At 41.1% G+C, this 16,403-nt stretch overlaps 2 protein-coding genes across 11 annotated transcripts in view; one reads left to right on the top strand and one right to left on the bottom strand.

Moving 5' to 3' along the window:
* MTOR (mechanistic target of rapamycin kinase) overlaps positions 1 to 16,403 on the top strand; it is a 90,963-nt gene that overhangs the window by 22,902 nt on the left and 51,658 nt on the right. The window lies entirely within an intron of this gene.
* ANGPTL7 (angiopoietin like 7) lies at positions 690 to 6,076 on the bottom strand. Its single transcript, XM_072426461.1, has 5 exons — positions 5,616 to 6,076; positions 3,996 to 4,096; positions 3,498 to 3,692; positions 2,577 to 2,775; positions 690 to 1,573 (listed from the first exon to the last, which is right to left on the bottom strand). The coding sequence occupies exons 1-5, from the start codon at positions 5,986 to 5,988 to the stop codon at positions 1,404 to 1,406; spliced, it is 1,038 nt and encodes a 345-aa protein (XP_072282562.1). The 5' UTR covers positions 5,989 to 6,076; the 3' UTR covers positions 690 to 1,403.

The following is a 16,403-nucleotide window of genomic DNA, read 5'->3' as shown; positions in this document are numbered from 1 at the left end:
GGTCTTGTAAAGAGTCTCAGATGACAGCTGTCATGTTCTGTAGGTCACATAACGCCCATCACATATATATGACATATGGGTGACCTTTGGGAAACATGCTTAACCAAGACCAAATTTGTACTATAGTGTACCAACATCCAGGAACTTACATTTGTTTCTTAAGCCTCTAATATTGACATATTTATATGTTTTTGTGAGCCATGTAGTGTTACTGTTTACATCCAGATGTTTTCTCTTTGGAAAAGCACATGTTCACTCTAGGGTATCTGTACTTGTCTAAAGGTGAATGTAAAGAAATTTAATTTATCCCAGCATAGGGTCATTTTGTTTCCTTATATCAACTGAACTAGAAAAAAGGCCCAGCTCACATTAAGCAATAGGCACCTTCCCTGCCCTTTTTATTTTGTTGGCAGTTCCAGTGTGAATAGTTCCATTGATGACTGACAAATGTACGTGCATTGCAAAGCTGTTTTTTATATGTGGCGTCCTTTATGTGAGCCTTTAAAATACACAAAGGGTAAAGGAATCAGCAGGTAACTTTCTTGAGTCACTGTTCCTCTTTGCAGACATTTGGTTTCTGTGACGTTACTATTTATTATTGGTTGTTATTGTGTTTGTGCATTTTACTATTTTACACCTTTTGAAGGTATGCACACCCCAGCAAGAAATAAAACAACTCTGACATAATATTTTACATAAAAAAACTTTTATTTTTGGCCCCTGGGCCATCAGCATAATTTTATTTCCAGTTTTTTAAAGCAAATAAAAATAGACTTTACAGTATCTAAAGCAGTCACATCCCAGGGAATAATCACCTATATACACTCTCTTTCTGTGGTCAATTTTACAACTAAGATTGAATAAGTCACTAAGAAAACCAAGGGCAAAAGTGGAGTAAAGCTCAAAAATAAGGCAAGGAATCTGATTGGATCTCCTTTTTTTCTGGTGTTCTTCTATGGTTTTCCTAAACCCACCCCTTGGCATCTCTGGTACTGGAAGGTAGGGTGGCAGTCTCTTCTAGTGGTTGTCCTGGGAACTGCATTGTTTAATTGCATGTATACATCTGCGGCCCCACTCAGCTGTGTTAGTTCAGTGTGTAGTTCATGTCTCTATGTTCTCTATAAAGAGATGGGATGTTGTGTGTGTCTGTAACTTAGAGATCTCAGCTTATCCTGCATCTCCAAGCTTGGTGGTCATTTTGTTAGTATTATCATAGCACGCAGTCACCAAACCGACAAAACCGCTGTCCCCCATTGTCCACAGCACCAAGTCAATGACTAACTCTCTGTATACACAGTGCAGTTGGATTCTACAAGGATCAAAATAAGGAAGTAATAGCACCAGACGTGGAACTGGTGGTGTTGAGGTCATTGGATGCTTAGCAGGGTTTTTATTCTCCCCTCTCATTGCTGGAAGTCTGTAGGTCGAATCTTCATCTCTACCCTCCTCAGAGAGTAGGTAGAGCCATGCCAGCCATACCAGCTGATGCCATCTGAGTGCTTGTTGTGCTCTCCATTGCGGTAGAAAATACCATTCAGGTTGGAGTCTGTGCAGCAGTTGTACCAGTATCCTCCTACAGGAAAAAGAGAGGAAGTTGTTTATTATCGGTGAATAATAACTTTTTTTTTTTTTTAGCGTACTTGTTTCATATTTTGCTTTCTGTATATCACATACAGATTTGTAATTGCAGTGTTCTCCGCAGCCCCTTTTAGCTGGGCGCACAACCCAGCACTTGATCAGCAACCAACCAGCTGTTGTTGGGTGGTTATTGATGAATTGGGTCACAATACAGGAGCTGTCACCTGCCTACAATTTCCTTCCAACCACCTGAAATAACTTTCTAGGTTGAGCACTGTAAATGCAAGGAACATATGCCAGGGACATATTTAGCATCATTGTCTAATGATTGCTGTAATGAGCTGAAGAAAAGAAAACCTTCCAGGAAGATACTTCTGGGACACGGCAGCTGAAATCATTAGAAGACATTCTTGGCACGGACTGAACGATTGTCTTCCAATATATTGCCTGTTCTGTGTTCCAGAGGACTCTTCCTGGATGGACAGTGACATCACATTCAGTGGTGCAAAGGATCCCCATAATACAATTCTATTTTTACAGTGTTCTCCCCAGCCCCTTTTAGCTGGGCGCACCACCCGGCACTTTTCAGTTACCACCCGGCTGGTTTTGGGTTGTTACTTTTGAGTTATGTCACAATACAGGGGCTGCCATCTGCCTTACAATTTCTTCCCACCCCAGGAAGAAAATTCTGGCTTAAACACTGTTTTAGGTAAGTTGTTCAACTATTAAGGGTTTAAAAAGTGTAGGAGCCCAGACAATGCAAGTGAACTTTGTTTTAGTGAAAGGTTTCTTTTAGCTTTGCACAGCTTGAAACCGTGCCTGCATTCAACATAGATCTGCTCCTAATATTCACTGTTATTTTTTCCTACACATTTACTAGATCTGAATACAAAACCAATCGCATTCACAGCGTATTGCAAAGCCTAAACCTCCGGTGAAGTTTCTGTTTTTTATATTGGTGTATCTGAAGAGAATTGTTTTCTATCCGCGTCTCATACCTTTGCGCAGTCCTGCACAATCGTCCAGGCACTTGTCGTTGTCCTTGTCTTTGGTACTAAATGCTGTGTTGTTATGATAGCGGAGGGAGTCCCTGCCGGCATTTCCACTGTAGTTCCCAAGGAAGAGGCGATAGCGGTTTTGTTCGTCGCTGATGTAAAACTGGGCATATTCTGCGTATCGCACGTGTCCCTCCCAGTCCTAAAATTACAGAAAGTAAAGAAAAAGCAGATTTAGACATAAAGTAACATATTGCACATTGTTTAAAACCACTAGATGTAGGTTCTGATTTCAGCCCCTTTTAGCGTGGGGTTTGTGTTATTTATGTCTATTGAAATGCAATGGTTTTTTTTATAGTACAGTGTTATATTACATTTCACCACAGGATGGAGCTGTAGTTGAGATGAGTAATTGCAGCTCCTGAGTTTGGTAAGGACTGACAACACTGCATGGGATTTCAGTACATCATAAGCTTAGCAGCTTGGAAGCTCACTGAATTTCTGGCTGAGCAAAGAATATTTTTCTGTACTTAAAGTGCAGCATTTTTCAAAAGAAAAAAAAAAAAAAACAAGATGTGGTGAATGTTGAACACTTTTTACTTTGGTGAATTGTGTAGGTGTCACATCACTATCAGTGTTCTCCTCAGATTTTTTTAAAGCCAGGTAAGAGGAAGCTGTATTTTAACCCAGCTTTTCAGTAACCACCCAAAAACAATCGGGTGCTTACTGAAAAGTATGGGCTGTGCGCCCAGCCAAAAGAGGCTGGGGAGAACACTGACAATGAATGTATACAGTATGGGAGATCTATTGGCTTAGATGTAACCTTAAAGTGAGACAACCAATCTATCAATAATAAGATTTGGGCAGAAGATTCATCGCACAAAAGGTGTAGTGCAGCGATTTATAAGTGTGAATAATATTTACCTCCAACTCCACTCTCAGGACAGTTGGCCTTCTGGTCAGGCGAAAAATGTGCTCATTGCCTAACCAAAAATCTCCCCGAATGTTGCCAAAGCCTTCCTTGTACTGCTTCCAGTCTCTGTTGAATGAAGTCAAACCAATTTTCCTCCTCTGTATGAGAGTCCATCCTCCTCCTTGGGTCTCCATATCGCAGTAGACCTAAAAATGACAAAATATTGCAATCAATTGCAATCATTTCTTCGGGGCAGGGTCATCCCCTCCTCCTGTGTCACTGTCTGTCATTTGCAACTCCTATATAATGTACAGAGCTGCATAATATGTTGGCACTATACAAATCCTGTTTATTGATATTCTTTATTTATTTGGACTAAAAGCAGCCAATCAAAAATGAATAAAAGCCAAGTTATGATTATCATGGCTTCTTGAAGGCTTCAGCTTTTCATGTATTAAACAAGCTTGTAAATGTCACAGGTAGGGAAAACTATTTGTGATATGTCTTACCTCCAGCTCCGGGCTCCCCAAAAACTCATCTGCAGGCATTTTGTAGACACCTGAGATCCTATAATTCTTCTGGTAGAGGGACGAGCAGTCATAAAGAGCATCTGTGAAATAAAAGAAATATTTCCCATTAGAAAAAGAGCCTCAGCAAACGCTGTGATGGCACAGATCGCAGCATCAAATTCCTCCCCACCTGCAGTAAATCTTTTGCACATTTCAGACATATTCTAAGAAACCGCCAATAAAAAAAAAAAAAATACTTTGGAGGCACGCGTGAGGACCACCTGAAGCCTGCCCCAAGCGATCCATTCCTTGAATGTTGATTTACGCCCTGTCACACATCTCTCCACCCTTGGACACCTGTGAAATTTCTCATTATGAAGCCTCCACATCCCATGTTGGTATGTGGGAAGAAAAAGCTTCAAATTGGTTCCCATTCTGTAAGCAAAGTGTTTCCATTCCACCCACATGGCTACAAACATTTCCCAGCTGGTGATTGTCAATCGCTGCGCTCATTCATTTTTTTAGTTTTCATTGCCCTAGGGTTCCGTGCAGATTGTTTTACAGTTTTTTGACACTAATCCCAACTAACGACAGGAGAGGGGGCTGTCTGTGCTTTTGGTGCGAGTGGAAGGATTATTAGCAAGTTTCTGCTAGAAGATCATTTAGGCAGCTGGGTTGTGTTTGTGCATCTGCTTGCTAAGCAACTGTCCTTCCACTTTTTTTTTTCGGCTGATGGCTTCAAGGATTTTGGGTTAGAAGTAAAGGTACCTAGTAATCTTCACACAGTCCAATGTTCTCCCCGGCCACTTTTAGCTGGGCGCACCACCCGGCACTTTTCAGCAACCACTCGGCTGTTTTAGGGTGGCAGCTCAGGAGCACTGGACAGTTGGGGCATATTACAAAGATGATGGAAAAATGAAACATACTGAGGAACCAAGCATTAGAAAATTAGAACAAAGTATAGCGGTGAGGTAGAAAGCTCACAGAATTATAGGGGCTAGTAGATTCTTATAGCAACAAATGGAAACATGACGTGTGAAATTTCCAGGATTTTGGTTTAGAAGTAAAGGCATCTAGTAATCTTCACACAGTCCAGTGTTCTCCCCAGCCACTTTTAGCCAGGCGCACCACCTGGCACTTTTCAGTAACCACTCGGCTGATTTTGGGTGGTTACTTAAGAATTAGGTTACAATATAGGGGCTGCCACCTGCTAATAATTTCTTTTCACATGGCTTGAAAATTTGGGGACCCTGCAGTCAGGACTGGGAGATCTGGATGTCTCTGGCTTAGCCCAAACCGCAAGACAGCAAAGCAGATTTTTGGATTGACGGCATTGAAGATAAAAGGCATGCAAAGGAAAGCAATGTCTATTTTGATTTTTAGATTGTAAGCTCTTCGGGGCAGGGTCCTCTCCCCTTCCTGTGCCACGGTCTGTATCTGTCTGGCTTTTGCAACCCCTATTTAATGTACAGCGCTGTGTATTATGTTGAGGCTTTATAAATCCTGTTTAATAATAATCATCTGACACAAGCTTTTATGTATATACGGCTTATTGGGCAGCAGCGGCCATCTGCTGATTATATCCGACCCACGTGGATATTGCCACCCCGTGTTTCTTACCTGCTGTAGTCTGAGTTTGCGTCTGGGCGGCCGCCTGCAGCTGCATGATCCCTATCTGATTGTTCATTTCTGAATACTTCCCCTCAGCGTCCGTCAGCCGCGTCTCCATCTGCTTGTAGCTGCCCTCCAGCTTCATCACCTGCATGACAACGTTCACCCAGTCGGTCTCCTGCTTCTTGGTCAGCTCCTCTAACATGCTGCTCAGGTTGGCTATCTGGACTTTAAGATCTCGTACCTCCTCGCAGCAGGCGGGCAACTTCATCAAGCCATTGGCGCCGAGCGGCTTTTTCTTGGGAGCTTTCTGCAGTAGAACTGGCACGGCACCTAGAGAGAGTAGGAAGATGCTGATGCAGGCAAAGAAGTGGAGCTTCATTGTGAGAAGTACAAAGCTGCTCTTTTTTCGTTAGGTTTTTGGAGGAAGGGACTTCTTTGCTGTTTGTCTTTGCTTTTCTGAATGCACGTCCTGCAGCAACTTAAATATCCCACATCTTGGAGCCTTTCTTATTCACCCTCCCACCTAACCCCTCTCCTCCTCCTAGCCAGGTGCCAGCTTGCTAATTCGATTGCTTGACTCATACCAAATCTAAGGGAGGGGCTTGGGCAGGCCATGCTTTTTTTTTTTTACTCCCAAAAGTGTAATCTTTCCCCAACAATGCTGTGTTTTAACCCTTCCCTGATGGTTAGGGGCACACAGGAATGCTGACCAGCTTAGGGTCATGGGACGTTCAGGGTACTTCATGGAAAGAATCAGTCAAGGTGACATCATCTTGTAGCATCCAGCGTGAATTACTTTTTAGAGCCCCCTTTACACATTCTGCATCTGGAAAGTCTTTGATGTTTGTCTTCATTCCCAGACAGCAGCCCAGGAATCACAACAGGGACCTGTTTTTCTTTAGCACTCGTATGTAAAAATGTTTGCATTACACAAGACGTCCCAAAGTGAGTGCAGCACGTAGGCGTCTAAATATCCCAGGCTGAGGAACATCTCGGGACATTACAGGGTCTCATTCACAAATAGAGCTTTCTGTGTTCTGCATAGAAATGCAATTCAATTTTTTCCTGGGTTTAATTAAATGAGAGTTTATTATAAAGAATTTCCCTTCTTGATTCTGAAAATTAATTATTTTTTATCTAAGATTATACCACATATTTGTGTGTTTATATTTATGAGTTATTGTGCATTTATGTGTGTGTGTATATAACGAAGCAATCTCATTACAGATTAAAACATCTTTTTTATATGTGTTGCATATGTTTTATCTGTTTAAACATTTCAAAAAATGATAGACATCATTGTGCCAGAGAATCAATTGCAGACAGAGATGTTGGGAGTAGTATGCTACAACACACCAGTGTGTATATAATCTATCTATCCACACTGGTGGTCAGCCTGAAAATGTGATAGGACCACCAGTGTAGCATCACATGTGTTAAGAGGGCTGCCCACTAGCATTTTTCTGTGTATAAAGCAGCCTATTTAAAATCTGTAAACTCTGATGCACTTAATTGTCTAAAAATTTCAGTCGTGATGCACTTTATTCAAGGTTCCACAGTGCATACTGAAGAGAAAGCTGAAGTTGGTGCCGGTGACTTCAGTAAATGCCCCTCGCGTTGGTGCCGGTAACTTCAGTAAATGCCCCTCGCGTTGGTGCCGGTGACTTCAGTAATAGCCCCTTGCGTTGGTGCCGGTGACTTCAGTAATGGCCCCTGCCTTTGGTGCCAGGGACTACAGTAATAGCCCCTGGCACTGGTGCCCTTGACTGCACTATTATTGCAGAACTAAAGTTTCACATTTACCAATTTGGGATCAGGCAGGACTTTATTGCAGAAAGGGACAGATGATTTCCCCTCAGCAGTAGCAATTCTTATCCGCCCAATCACCATCTTTGCAGTCAAACTTAAATGAGCTGCGCATGTGTAGCTTAGTGTGATTTCAGAATCCAGATTGCTGGGGTATCCGCCACATCCCAGCTTCCCTCGCAGCTGCTAGGACTGAATTATCTCCTGCAAGGGAGTTCCGTCATCCCAGCTTGGCCAAACAAGATGGCCAAAGATCAAATCAAGGACAAGAATAAGGAAATAAATAACTGCACCTGCTGTTAAATGGGGCAGGTGAGTATACAAAACAATTAAGTTCTGCTTTAATTCCATGCATTGGTGTTAGTGCCTGCAGGAATAACCCCAGAAATTATGACACTGATGGCTGTAATAACCAATATATATCCAACAAACAATTAGCATTTTGGCCTATATAATAACCCCCAGCATTGGTGCCAGCGCTATAATAGCGCCCAGCAGTGGTGTTGGTGACCAAATATATACCCCCAGCAGTGGTGTCAGTGGCCACAGTGATGACCACCAGCGTTGGTGTCAGTGACAGTAAAATTACATTTACATTACATTACAATTAAATTACAATTGAATTGCCATATTGGTGCTCAGTGGCAGTTCTGTATAAATATCTGCACCCCCCTTCTCCAATAGCTGGTCAGTGTTTTTTATACCCTTTTCCTCCTCATGTATTTAGTTATCTCATCCTAATTACAAGCTTCTGCATCCCCCCCCCCCCCCCCATTTAGTGCCCGACACCCCATCCTTGGATGCCCAGCAGGTGGCAAATACAGCCTAGAGCATGGCAGGCTGCACACAGGAAGCCATGAAATGATTTTTATTTCTAAGAGCTTCTTTTGGAAATTCTCATGCAGATTCAACTTGCAAGCATGTTAATTATCTCAGGAGTAATGGATGTGAGGAGACAATATGAAGATGTAAAAATTTGTAACTGATTTGAAGCATGACTGGCATAAACACGGGTCTGACCTCAGGGCAGGGCTAGACGTGCAAATTTTCTTTTCTGAGATTCTGAAAAATTTCCAGAGACAAAAAAGCCCCATTCATGTTACAGCAGGCCAACGTTAGGTGAGAGCGCTTCCATTAGATCAGCCTTGCAGGGACAACCTGGGTTACATAGGTTATAAGGTTGGAAAACTGATGTTTATCAAGTTGTTTAATATAACTCCTGCCACCCCCACAATTCTCATTTTTTTAATTTTGCATTTGCATGGCCACACATTGCCACACTGTGTATCTTTAAGATGTATTTGGGGTTCCGTTAACAGTGAATGACAACCCAGTGCAACCATTAATATTCAGTCTGTTTCTGCATGGAATGCAAAGCATTTGTCAATCATTTTGATTTTGTTTAAATTCGATTAGTTATAACTACTTCACACTGTAGAGCTTGCAGCTTCACTGCCCAGGAACCCCTTCCTAAGCTGAGTACAAGGACACATTTGCATACCTGTGCTTTTAATTTTTTTTTATATATGATAGGTATTGTAATAAGAACTATAACTCATCATAGGTAAATGGAAGCTGTTTTACGTTCCAGAGATTTTTATTTCATTTTTTTTTTTTTTTTTTTTTTTTTTTTTTTTTTTTTACAGTTCTAAGATTTATATTGCTCTGCCGCACAGCACAGACCTTACTGGCAGGTTAGCAGGGCCAACTTTTCCTCTGCTAAAGTTCGGTAACACCTACAGGCTTTCTCTATTATCGGCCATCTCTAGACTTGTCTGCTGCTCATTAACCTGGGTACTGAAATCTCTCCACCAGCAGTTTCGTAGCTGTATGGATCTGTAGAGTTCTACAACATGCCAGCACTTCATGCCCCATAGAAAACCTTAGATTATTCTGCCACAATTAAAGGTTATCTATTGACATTGGGATAATCCTTAACACTGCTAAAACTGGACCCCACACCAAGTTCAGGATACTTTAAATATAATTTTTTCTCTACATTATTGCAGAACTAGTTTCCGCTTATTGTAACGGTCTCAGTGCATCCCTTGAGGAAGCCTATCGGCAAAACGCGTCGGGTTTGAAACGTTTTTGCATATGGAATTCATCCTAGTTGTTTTTGTATAGATACCAATTACAAGTTCCCATAAGTATTTAGCTGGAAATTACTGATCTGTAATGTTTGCAATGTATGGAATGCTTAATACCTATCTTGTTTAACTTGCTGTTACTTATGTATGTGTAACAGTGAAATACATTTCTGAAACTGCCGATAAACCCCAGCTTTTTTGCCTTCTTTAACTATTACTTCTAAACTATTGGGGTCGGCACCAAAATAATTTAATGTAGGTGAAGTGATATATCATCTAATATTAGACTACCAGAACAACCATCAGGAATCAGATTTCAGCAGTCCAGGATCAGATGAGTTAAACTGTGTCTAAGAAAATGTGTATAAAAGGTTATTTGTAGGCAATTGTCACAATTCCGCTCCAAAGCCCATTGGAACTCTTTATACATGGAGCACAGAAGGTATGCTAATACAGACTTTGTAGCAGGTTAGAGCTCAGGCCACTCCTTTCAATCCCCAATCTGTATCTCAGTTTATCCTGAATTCTAGAGGTGATTTTGGTTATGGAAGAACACAGTAGGACGCTGGAGCTACTATGCTCGGTAACTGGTTGCATTCATTTTGTGTGGCTTTGATCTCGGAGGACAGATGTCCTATGAAGGCTTCGAGGGGGGGGGGGGGGAAATCTTCCATCTTTTTGAAGATAATGTATGACTTAACCCATTCAGAGCAAATTGACAGGTTTTCTTGAAAGCCTCTGAAAACTTTACTGTACTCCTGTGACAATGCGTTTCTACTTGGGAGTTTGCTCAGGCTTTAGGCCCATTGTTCCAATGACAGATAGGCGAAGGAAGCTGACTAAACCAGATATCAAAATATGAATGTGCAATGTAACAGTTCCCTTTAGAGTTTACGTTAATAGTTAATAATATTGCACAGAATATACCTGGGTAATTAAGTTTTAGAGTAAAGATAAAAGACCTGATCCAGGGAACATCCGATTGCCTCATGGAATCAGGAAGGAATTTTTTACCCTATTGGAGCAAATTGTGCCAGGGTTTTTTTTTTTGGCCTTCCTCTGGATTAATTATGTCCATAGAGTTAACTTTCCTTAGTGAGCTTGATAGATGTGTCTTTTTTTTTTTTTTTCAACCTGACTTACTATTATGTAATAAATAATAGTAGTATTATTAATAATATTAATATTGTAGTAATAATAATGTAGTATTTTCAGTTCGGAAGCTGCCATTGCTCCTTAAAGCAGAGCTAAACCCTGCTTATGCTCACTTGTCCCCATTCCATCACAGGGCACCGCCATCTTGTTTTTTCTTCTTCTCCTCTTCCTCCTTGTCATCTTTGGCCGTCTTAATTGGCCTGGTCTTGATTACGTAACTCACAGGGGAAGCCGGTTGTTCTGCATCCTAAACTGAGATGACCATGATTATTGTAGCAGGGATGTTTCCTGACAATTTCTGCAACAAAGTCCTGCGTGATCAAACATTTTTAAAGTGGAACTTTAGTTCTGCTTTAACATAAATGTCCGGTGGAAACCACTTTTGTGTTATAGTATATTATTATTATTATTTAACAGGATTTATATAGTGCCATCATATTACGCTATAATTAAATAGGGGTTGCAAATGACAGACGAATACAGACAGTGACAAGGAGGAGAGGACCATGCGCCGAAGAGCTTATTAGATTTGTTTAGTATTCAGACAATGTAATACACCATGTTTGCTTCAGGTAATTGAAGCTACGGGGCCAGCATGACAACCAGGCAACTCAAATTTTCCCAATGAAAGATTAACAATGGAAGTCCCAATACTAAAGAGAAGTTTTCATTAAAGCACAGCTCTACTCTTCAGTTTACGCCACAGTAATTTTATTTAAGCTAGGTGTCAAGAAGTTGTAGGCGAGTGACAGCTCCTGTATTGTAGTCCAACTTTTCAGTGACCACCCAAGAACCAGCCGAGTGGTTACTAAAAAGTGCTGGGTGGTGCACCCAGCTTAAAGAGGCTAGGGAGAACTCTCTACTCTAGCTGAGAAAAGTCACGTGATTCTGCACCTTCAAGCTGCAGAGCTGTATTTGCCTCACCATTGTGGCTTTGTTGTTTGTCAAATAAACCACTGTATATATTTTTAGCTACAAATAAAGCTGTGAGGCTAGCTTTCCATGGTGAGTCTAATTGCCTTAGTCACAGCACATCCTTGGTTTGCGCAGACTTATAAGCCTCTTGGGTCTTTTTGTAATGTCAGTATATTATGATTCTGTAATATTACTGGGGAAATGGCTAACAAATTTCACGCCATTCAATGGCATTGCCTGCTTCTCCACCGCTGGCAGAAATAACATAACAAGCAGACCTGTACTCCCCGCCCAACAGGAACACAATTCCCCGGGGTCTTTTCTCCATCCCGAAACCAGCTGAAAAACAGTCCCCTCATCACCGAAGAATGTGAGCAAGGAAAAACGATTGCTACCAGTCACTGCAGGAGGAGGCCTGCTGGGAAAGGGGATCAGATGCTCCAAAAAAATATAAATACTAAAAATCTAAGTCTGCAGAGGTATCCGACATTTCCGTTTACTTTCCAACCGACCTTGAAGAGTAAAACACCTTGCGAAGACAATTTCCGTCCCAGGAGACGACTGGGCGATCAGATGAAGTCGGGAATCTGCAATGATTTTTTTTTTTTTACCCGTTATTTGCCACAGGGAAATCTGTATGCAAAATTGGTCATCATGTATAAAAATGAACGGGTGTCCTTGCTAGAAAAATAAATGTTCTTGAAATTACAGAGAGGAAGTCATTAAAGCTAAATGCTTCCATTATTTAACCAGCTAGATTGCATATTTCTTCAAGGCTCTGAGAAAGGCCAGGTGTTTTTTTTTTTTTTCACAGACGTGCTAAAGTTTGGTTTGGGGTTTTTCATTCTGTTGCCTAAATTCGGAGAGGATTACTCTTTATTAAAATAGATATCGGTATAATGAGAATAGATGCCATTTAATGATTTTACATACAATCGTAGTAGGAGAGCAGCTAGGTTAGAGATCGAATTTTCAATTCAGTATTGGTTGAAATAGTGGAGGGGAAGGTTTGCAGTATTTCTTATTACAATTCTGGGCTGACGTGTAGTTATAGAAGGTACCCTCTCCCAATTGGCTTTTAGCAATATACTGAACTGGCTTATCCTAATATTTACAGAAAAAAGCAGATAAAGGACTTCAATAAACCGTGATGGTGAACCAATTTACTCAACAACCCAATTTTTCCACAAAAAGCCACATATTTGATATAAGTTTAACCTCACAACAAGTCTTTACTTCTTTTTGCAAGAGGATAGTGCAGGGTCCTTTGCTTGTGGTTAAAGCTGAACTAAAGTTCCACTTTTAAGTATCCATGGTCAGGTCATTATTACAGAAAGGGACAGGAGATGTTCCTTCTGCAATAGTCCCTCCTTACCTGCTTGATCGCTTCAGGTATCTGGCAAAAAGATGAGCTGTGCATGAAGGTTGCATTATCCTCGCCCAGCCGATCAAGATGGGTGAAGAACGTCAATAAAATTGGAAAGAATAAGATGGTGGTGCCCTGTGAGGGAATGGGGACAGATGAGTATTGTGGGGTTTAGTTCCACTTTAAGCCTTGAGAGATCAGGAAAGTAATGTGGGGCTACCTTTGAGGACTTGTCTTTAGAGGTTTGATTGACAATGAGACTTGATTTGAGGAGAAGCCATTGTATTTTCAAGGGTAATAGAACCCCAATTCTTTAGGATTTCTAAGTGCAGAAAATATAGCTCCTACATAAAACTTTCAGTTGGGTTTCTATATAAGTAAAATATTGAGGTGGCAATACAGTGCACAACCCATATCTCTCCTGTGCATTGAGCTGCTTTCTAAACATTACATGAGATCAGCCTTTTTCATCCCTTTTAAGATAAGGAAAGTTTCAAATACCTTTCGGGTCTTCAGGGAACCCCTTTCTATACCCACAGATCACAGTACATTAATGTGGTAGTCAGTAGGAAGAATGCCTCTAACATTGCTGGCCATTGAGAAGATTTCACCCTACAGATAGGCAAAAAGATTTGTTGATGTCACTTCAACTGACTTGAGAGAAACAAATTGCTCATTACTTATGGAACCCTTAGCAACCTTTGGAGAACCCCTGGTTGAGAAACACTGTCTTAGATCAAGACTAACAGCAACACAGACACAAACTGAAATGTAGCTGTAGCAGCTGTACTTTCCCTTTCTGGGTCAGTCACTCTTCTTCCCACCCAAACCCTGGAAAAGGTGGTCTATTCTGTCCCTGGAAAACATTGACTTTTCAGTGATGACATTCACTTGCCCCTTACCACCTCACTGATTCTTTCTTTTGGCCTTACTTTTTTTCTTCACTGAAAGAGACTTTTATTATGATTTTAGCTTTTCTGTCTGGTTAGTTGCTCCCCTACTACAGACATACAAATATAGTCTAATGTCCTGCCATGTGTGCATGCTCCACGTCAGTGACCTAATACCTGGAGCAAGAATCTGGACCATTAATTTCAAAGGCCAGCAGTCGCTTTTTATGGAAAAAAATCTCCTTTTTAGGCCATTTAGTGTGCACTTTTTAAGACTTAATGTAGAAATTCTTGGGTTGGAACATGACAAGTATCTGGAAGATCTGCCATGGTCCTGGATAGTGGTAAAAATGTGGTGGAGTCTTTGTAGCTGCACCACCCTGGAAAGCTGTATCTGTGAAAATGTTCTTTCTCCTCCTTTGCAAAGTTGGGCATCTGAACGTGGACATTTGGGTATCTCAGCCAGCGCTCCTTGAACTGCCATTTCCGAATGGAAAAAATAATCAACCTATAAAGTACAATAACAAAGAACATTGAGTTACGTTGTTTTATTGGGAACAAGGTGGGGGGAGTTCTCAAAGTTTTTGCCACTGTTCCAGCATTAAGAACATTATGGCGGGATTATAAATAGTCTGTGGACTCTGTGTTCCAATATGTCTGCCACTTACTGCGTAAACTTTCAAAGGAAAAACAGAAAAAAGTAATTTCATGTAAATAGGTATTAGGCTTTTTATTAAATACCTTAATGTGTAGTTGGTTCTGCAGGTGCAGCTGGCTTTAAGATTTAATCTTTTATTAAAGTGAACGTCCAGCCACAATTTTTGGCTCTTTTGCATCCAGTTTTGAAAGATTAGAAGCCCTGTCAAGTTCCTTCTGCAATCCATATTCCTCACTTGCTAACCGCATAAAAACAGCTCTACTATTTAGGCATTTACGGTGGAAGTCCCTTTCCTTGGCGCCATAATATATATGCTGATAAAAGCATGCACACACTTTTGAAATGGTGTCTGTCTTGACTTTGCTGGAGATTTTCTTTGGTTGACGCCTTGGTGCTGTGGCAAAACTCCATTTGCTTATTATTATAGTATTATCTTTCAGGATCATATAAAAAGGGCGACTCTAGTCAGGAGGCGATGTACATAAATGGGATCATGGGTTGTAAAAATTAATGTGTGTCTGCTCTCCGTCTGGGCAGGCAGTGAAATCTGTTCTAGCAGCACATATTGAGCGGGGAAGCCTTGACTTATATACCCTTGGTGGCCGACTAATAAGATGCTCAATTTTCCATCTTCTGTCTCCTCATCCACATCTAAGTTCTCTACTGTTCTGGCTTTTATGTTTTTAAAAAGGTGGTTTATATTTGGATGTCGGATCATTAAAATTCATAACTCACTAATTTAGAAAAAAGTGGTTACCCCTTGGGTAAGCTGGGATTGAGTAACTTCTAGGAATCCTCCATTAACCTGGCCCAAAACTTGGTGTTCCTAACTGCTGTCTAGATATCCCACCGTTTGCCCCAAAGAAGATTTGTACTTTATTTAGGAGATGAGAACATGTAATGCTTTGTTTGCTAAAGCTCTCTAAAAAAAAAAAAAAAAAAAAATGCTAGGATTTTTTCATCCTTTGCTACATTTTTTTTGGCCACTTTCTGTCTGCTGCATTTCTCTCCCATCCTGCACTTTTCAGTAGCCACCCGGCTATTTTCAGGTGGTTATTGAAAAGTTGGGTCACCGTTCAGGAGCACTAGACAGATGGGGAATAATACAAAGATGATGGGAAAATGTGATATACTAAGGGGGACTAGTGGATTCTTATGGCAACAACTGGGATGCGTGCACTTTGTTACTTTGCCCACTGTTAACCACCTACTCCTTCTACCCAGTTGAGAAAAAAATTCTGGGGGGAATACACATGCACTCTGGGAATGGCTGTATGACATTTCTGGAGACAGATTCCCTCGTGTGACAACAGTTGACCATGTCAGATACCTATTCAACAGAGTGACAAGTGAAGGCACAATTTGAGACAGACAGTGTCACCCAATAACAAGAAGAGCCTGATAAGGTAATCCATCTTTATCCGAACAGAAGTTATTAGGGTGAATGCATAAGCTGCGTACACATACTCAACAGTGTTGAACCTAGAATTTTTTTTTAAGCTGTTGGGAAGAAATTGTAGGCTGATAGCAGCCCCCCTGTATGATGACCTGGCTCTTCAGTAACCACCCAAAAACAGCCGGGAGGTTACTGAAAAGTGCCGGGTGGTGCCCCCGGCTAAAAGGGGCTAGGGAAAACACTGCCCAATAATGGTTATTGGAAACGATCTTTCATGATCACTTCCAGCAACAAAAGAAGCACTGTACATTCTGTTCTATGGGTAGGGCAGGGGGAAGAACGAGCGAGTTGCACCTAACTTAGCTATTCTCCCTTCCCTTCTCTTTCAATCGTCAGGATGGATCCATGAATAACGTCAGGCAACCTCTGTACACATCATATTCTCAGCCCGAGTCAAGCCCAGCCTTTTGTATCTGACATGTCTACATAGCCATAGGAACATAAATAAACATTTCCAA

The sequence above is a fragment of the Pyxicephalus adspersus genome, chromosome 11 (genome assembly GCF_032062135.1).
Source record: "Pyxicephalus adspersus chromosome 11, UCB_Pads_2.0, whole genome shotgun sequence".
NCBI classification, from domain to species: Eukaryota; Metazoa; Chordata; class Amphibia; order Anura; family Pyxicephalidae; genus Pyxicephalus; species Pyxicephalus adspersus.
This window is presented reverse-complemented; position numbering and strand designations above follow the sequence as displayed.

Bases quoted from the DNA above. Each gene is read 5' to 3' on its own strand.
- ANGPTL7 (XM_072426461.1), bottom strand. From the start codon at position 5,988: ATGAAGCTCCACTTCTTTGCCTGCATCAGCATCTTCCTACTCTCTCTA. The intron at 2,776-3,497 runs GTAAATATTATT...CTGTAATTTTAG, and splicing joins TCCTGAGAGTGGAGTTGGAG to GACTGGGAGGGACACGTGCG. The intron at 1,574-2,576 runs GTATGAGACGCG...TTTTTCCTGTAG, and splicing joins TTGTGCAGGACTGCGCAAAG to GAGGATACTGGTACAACTGC.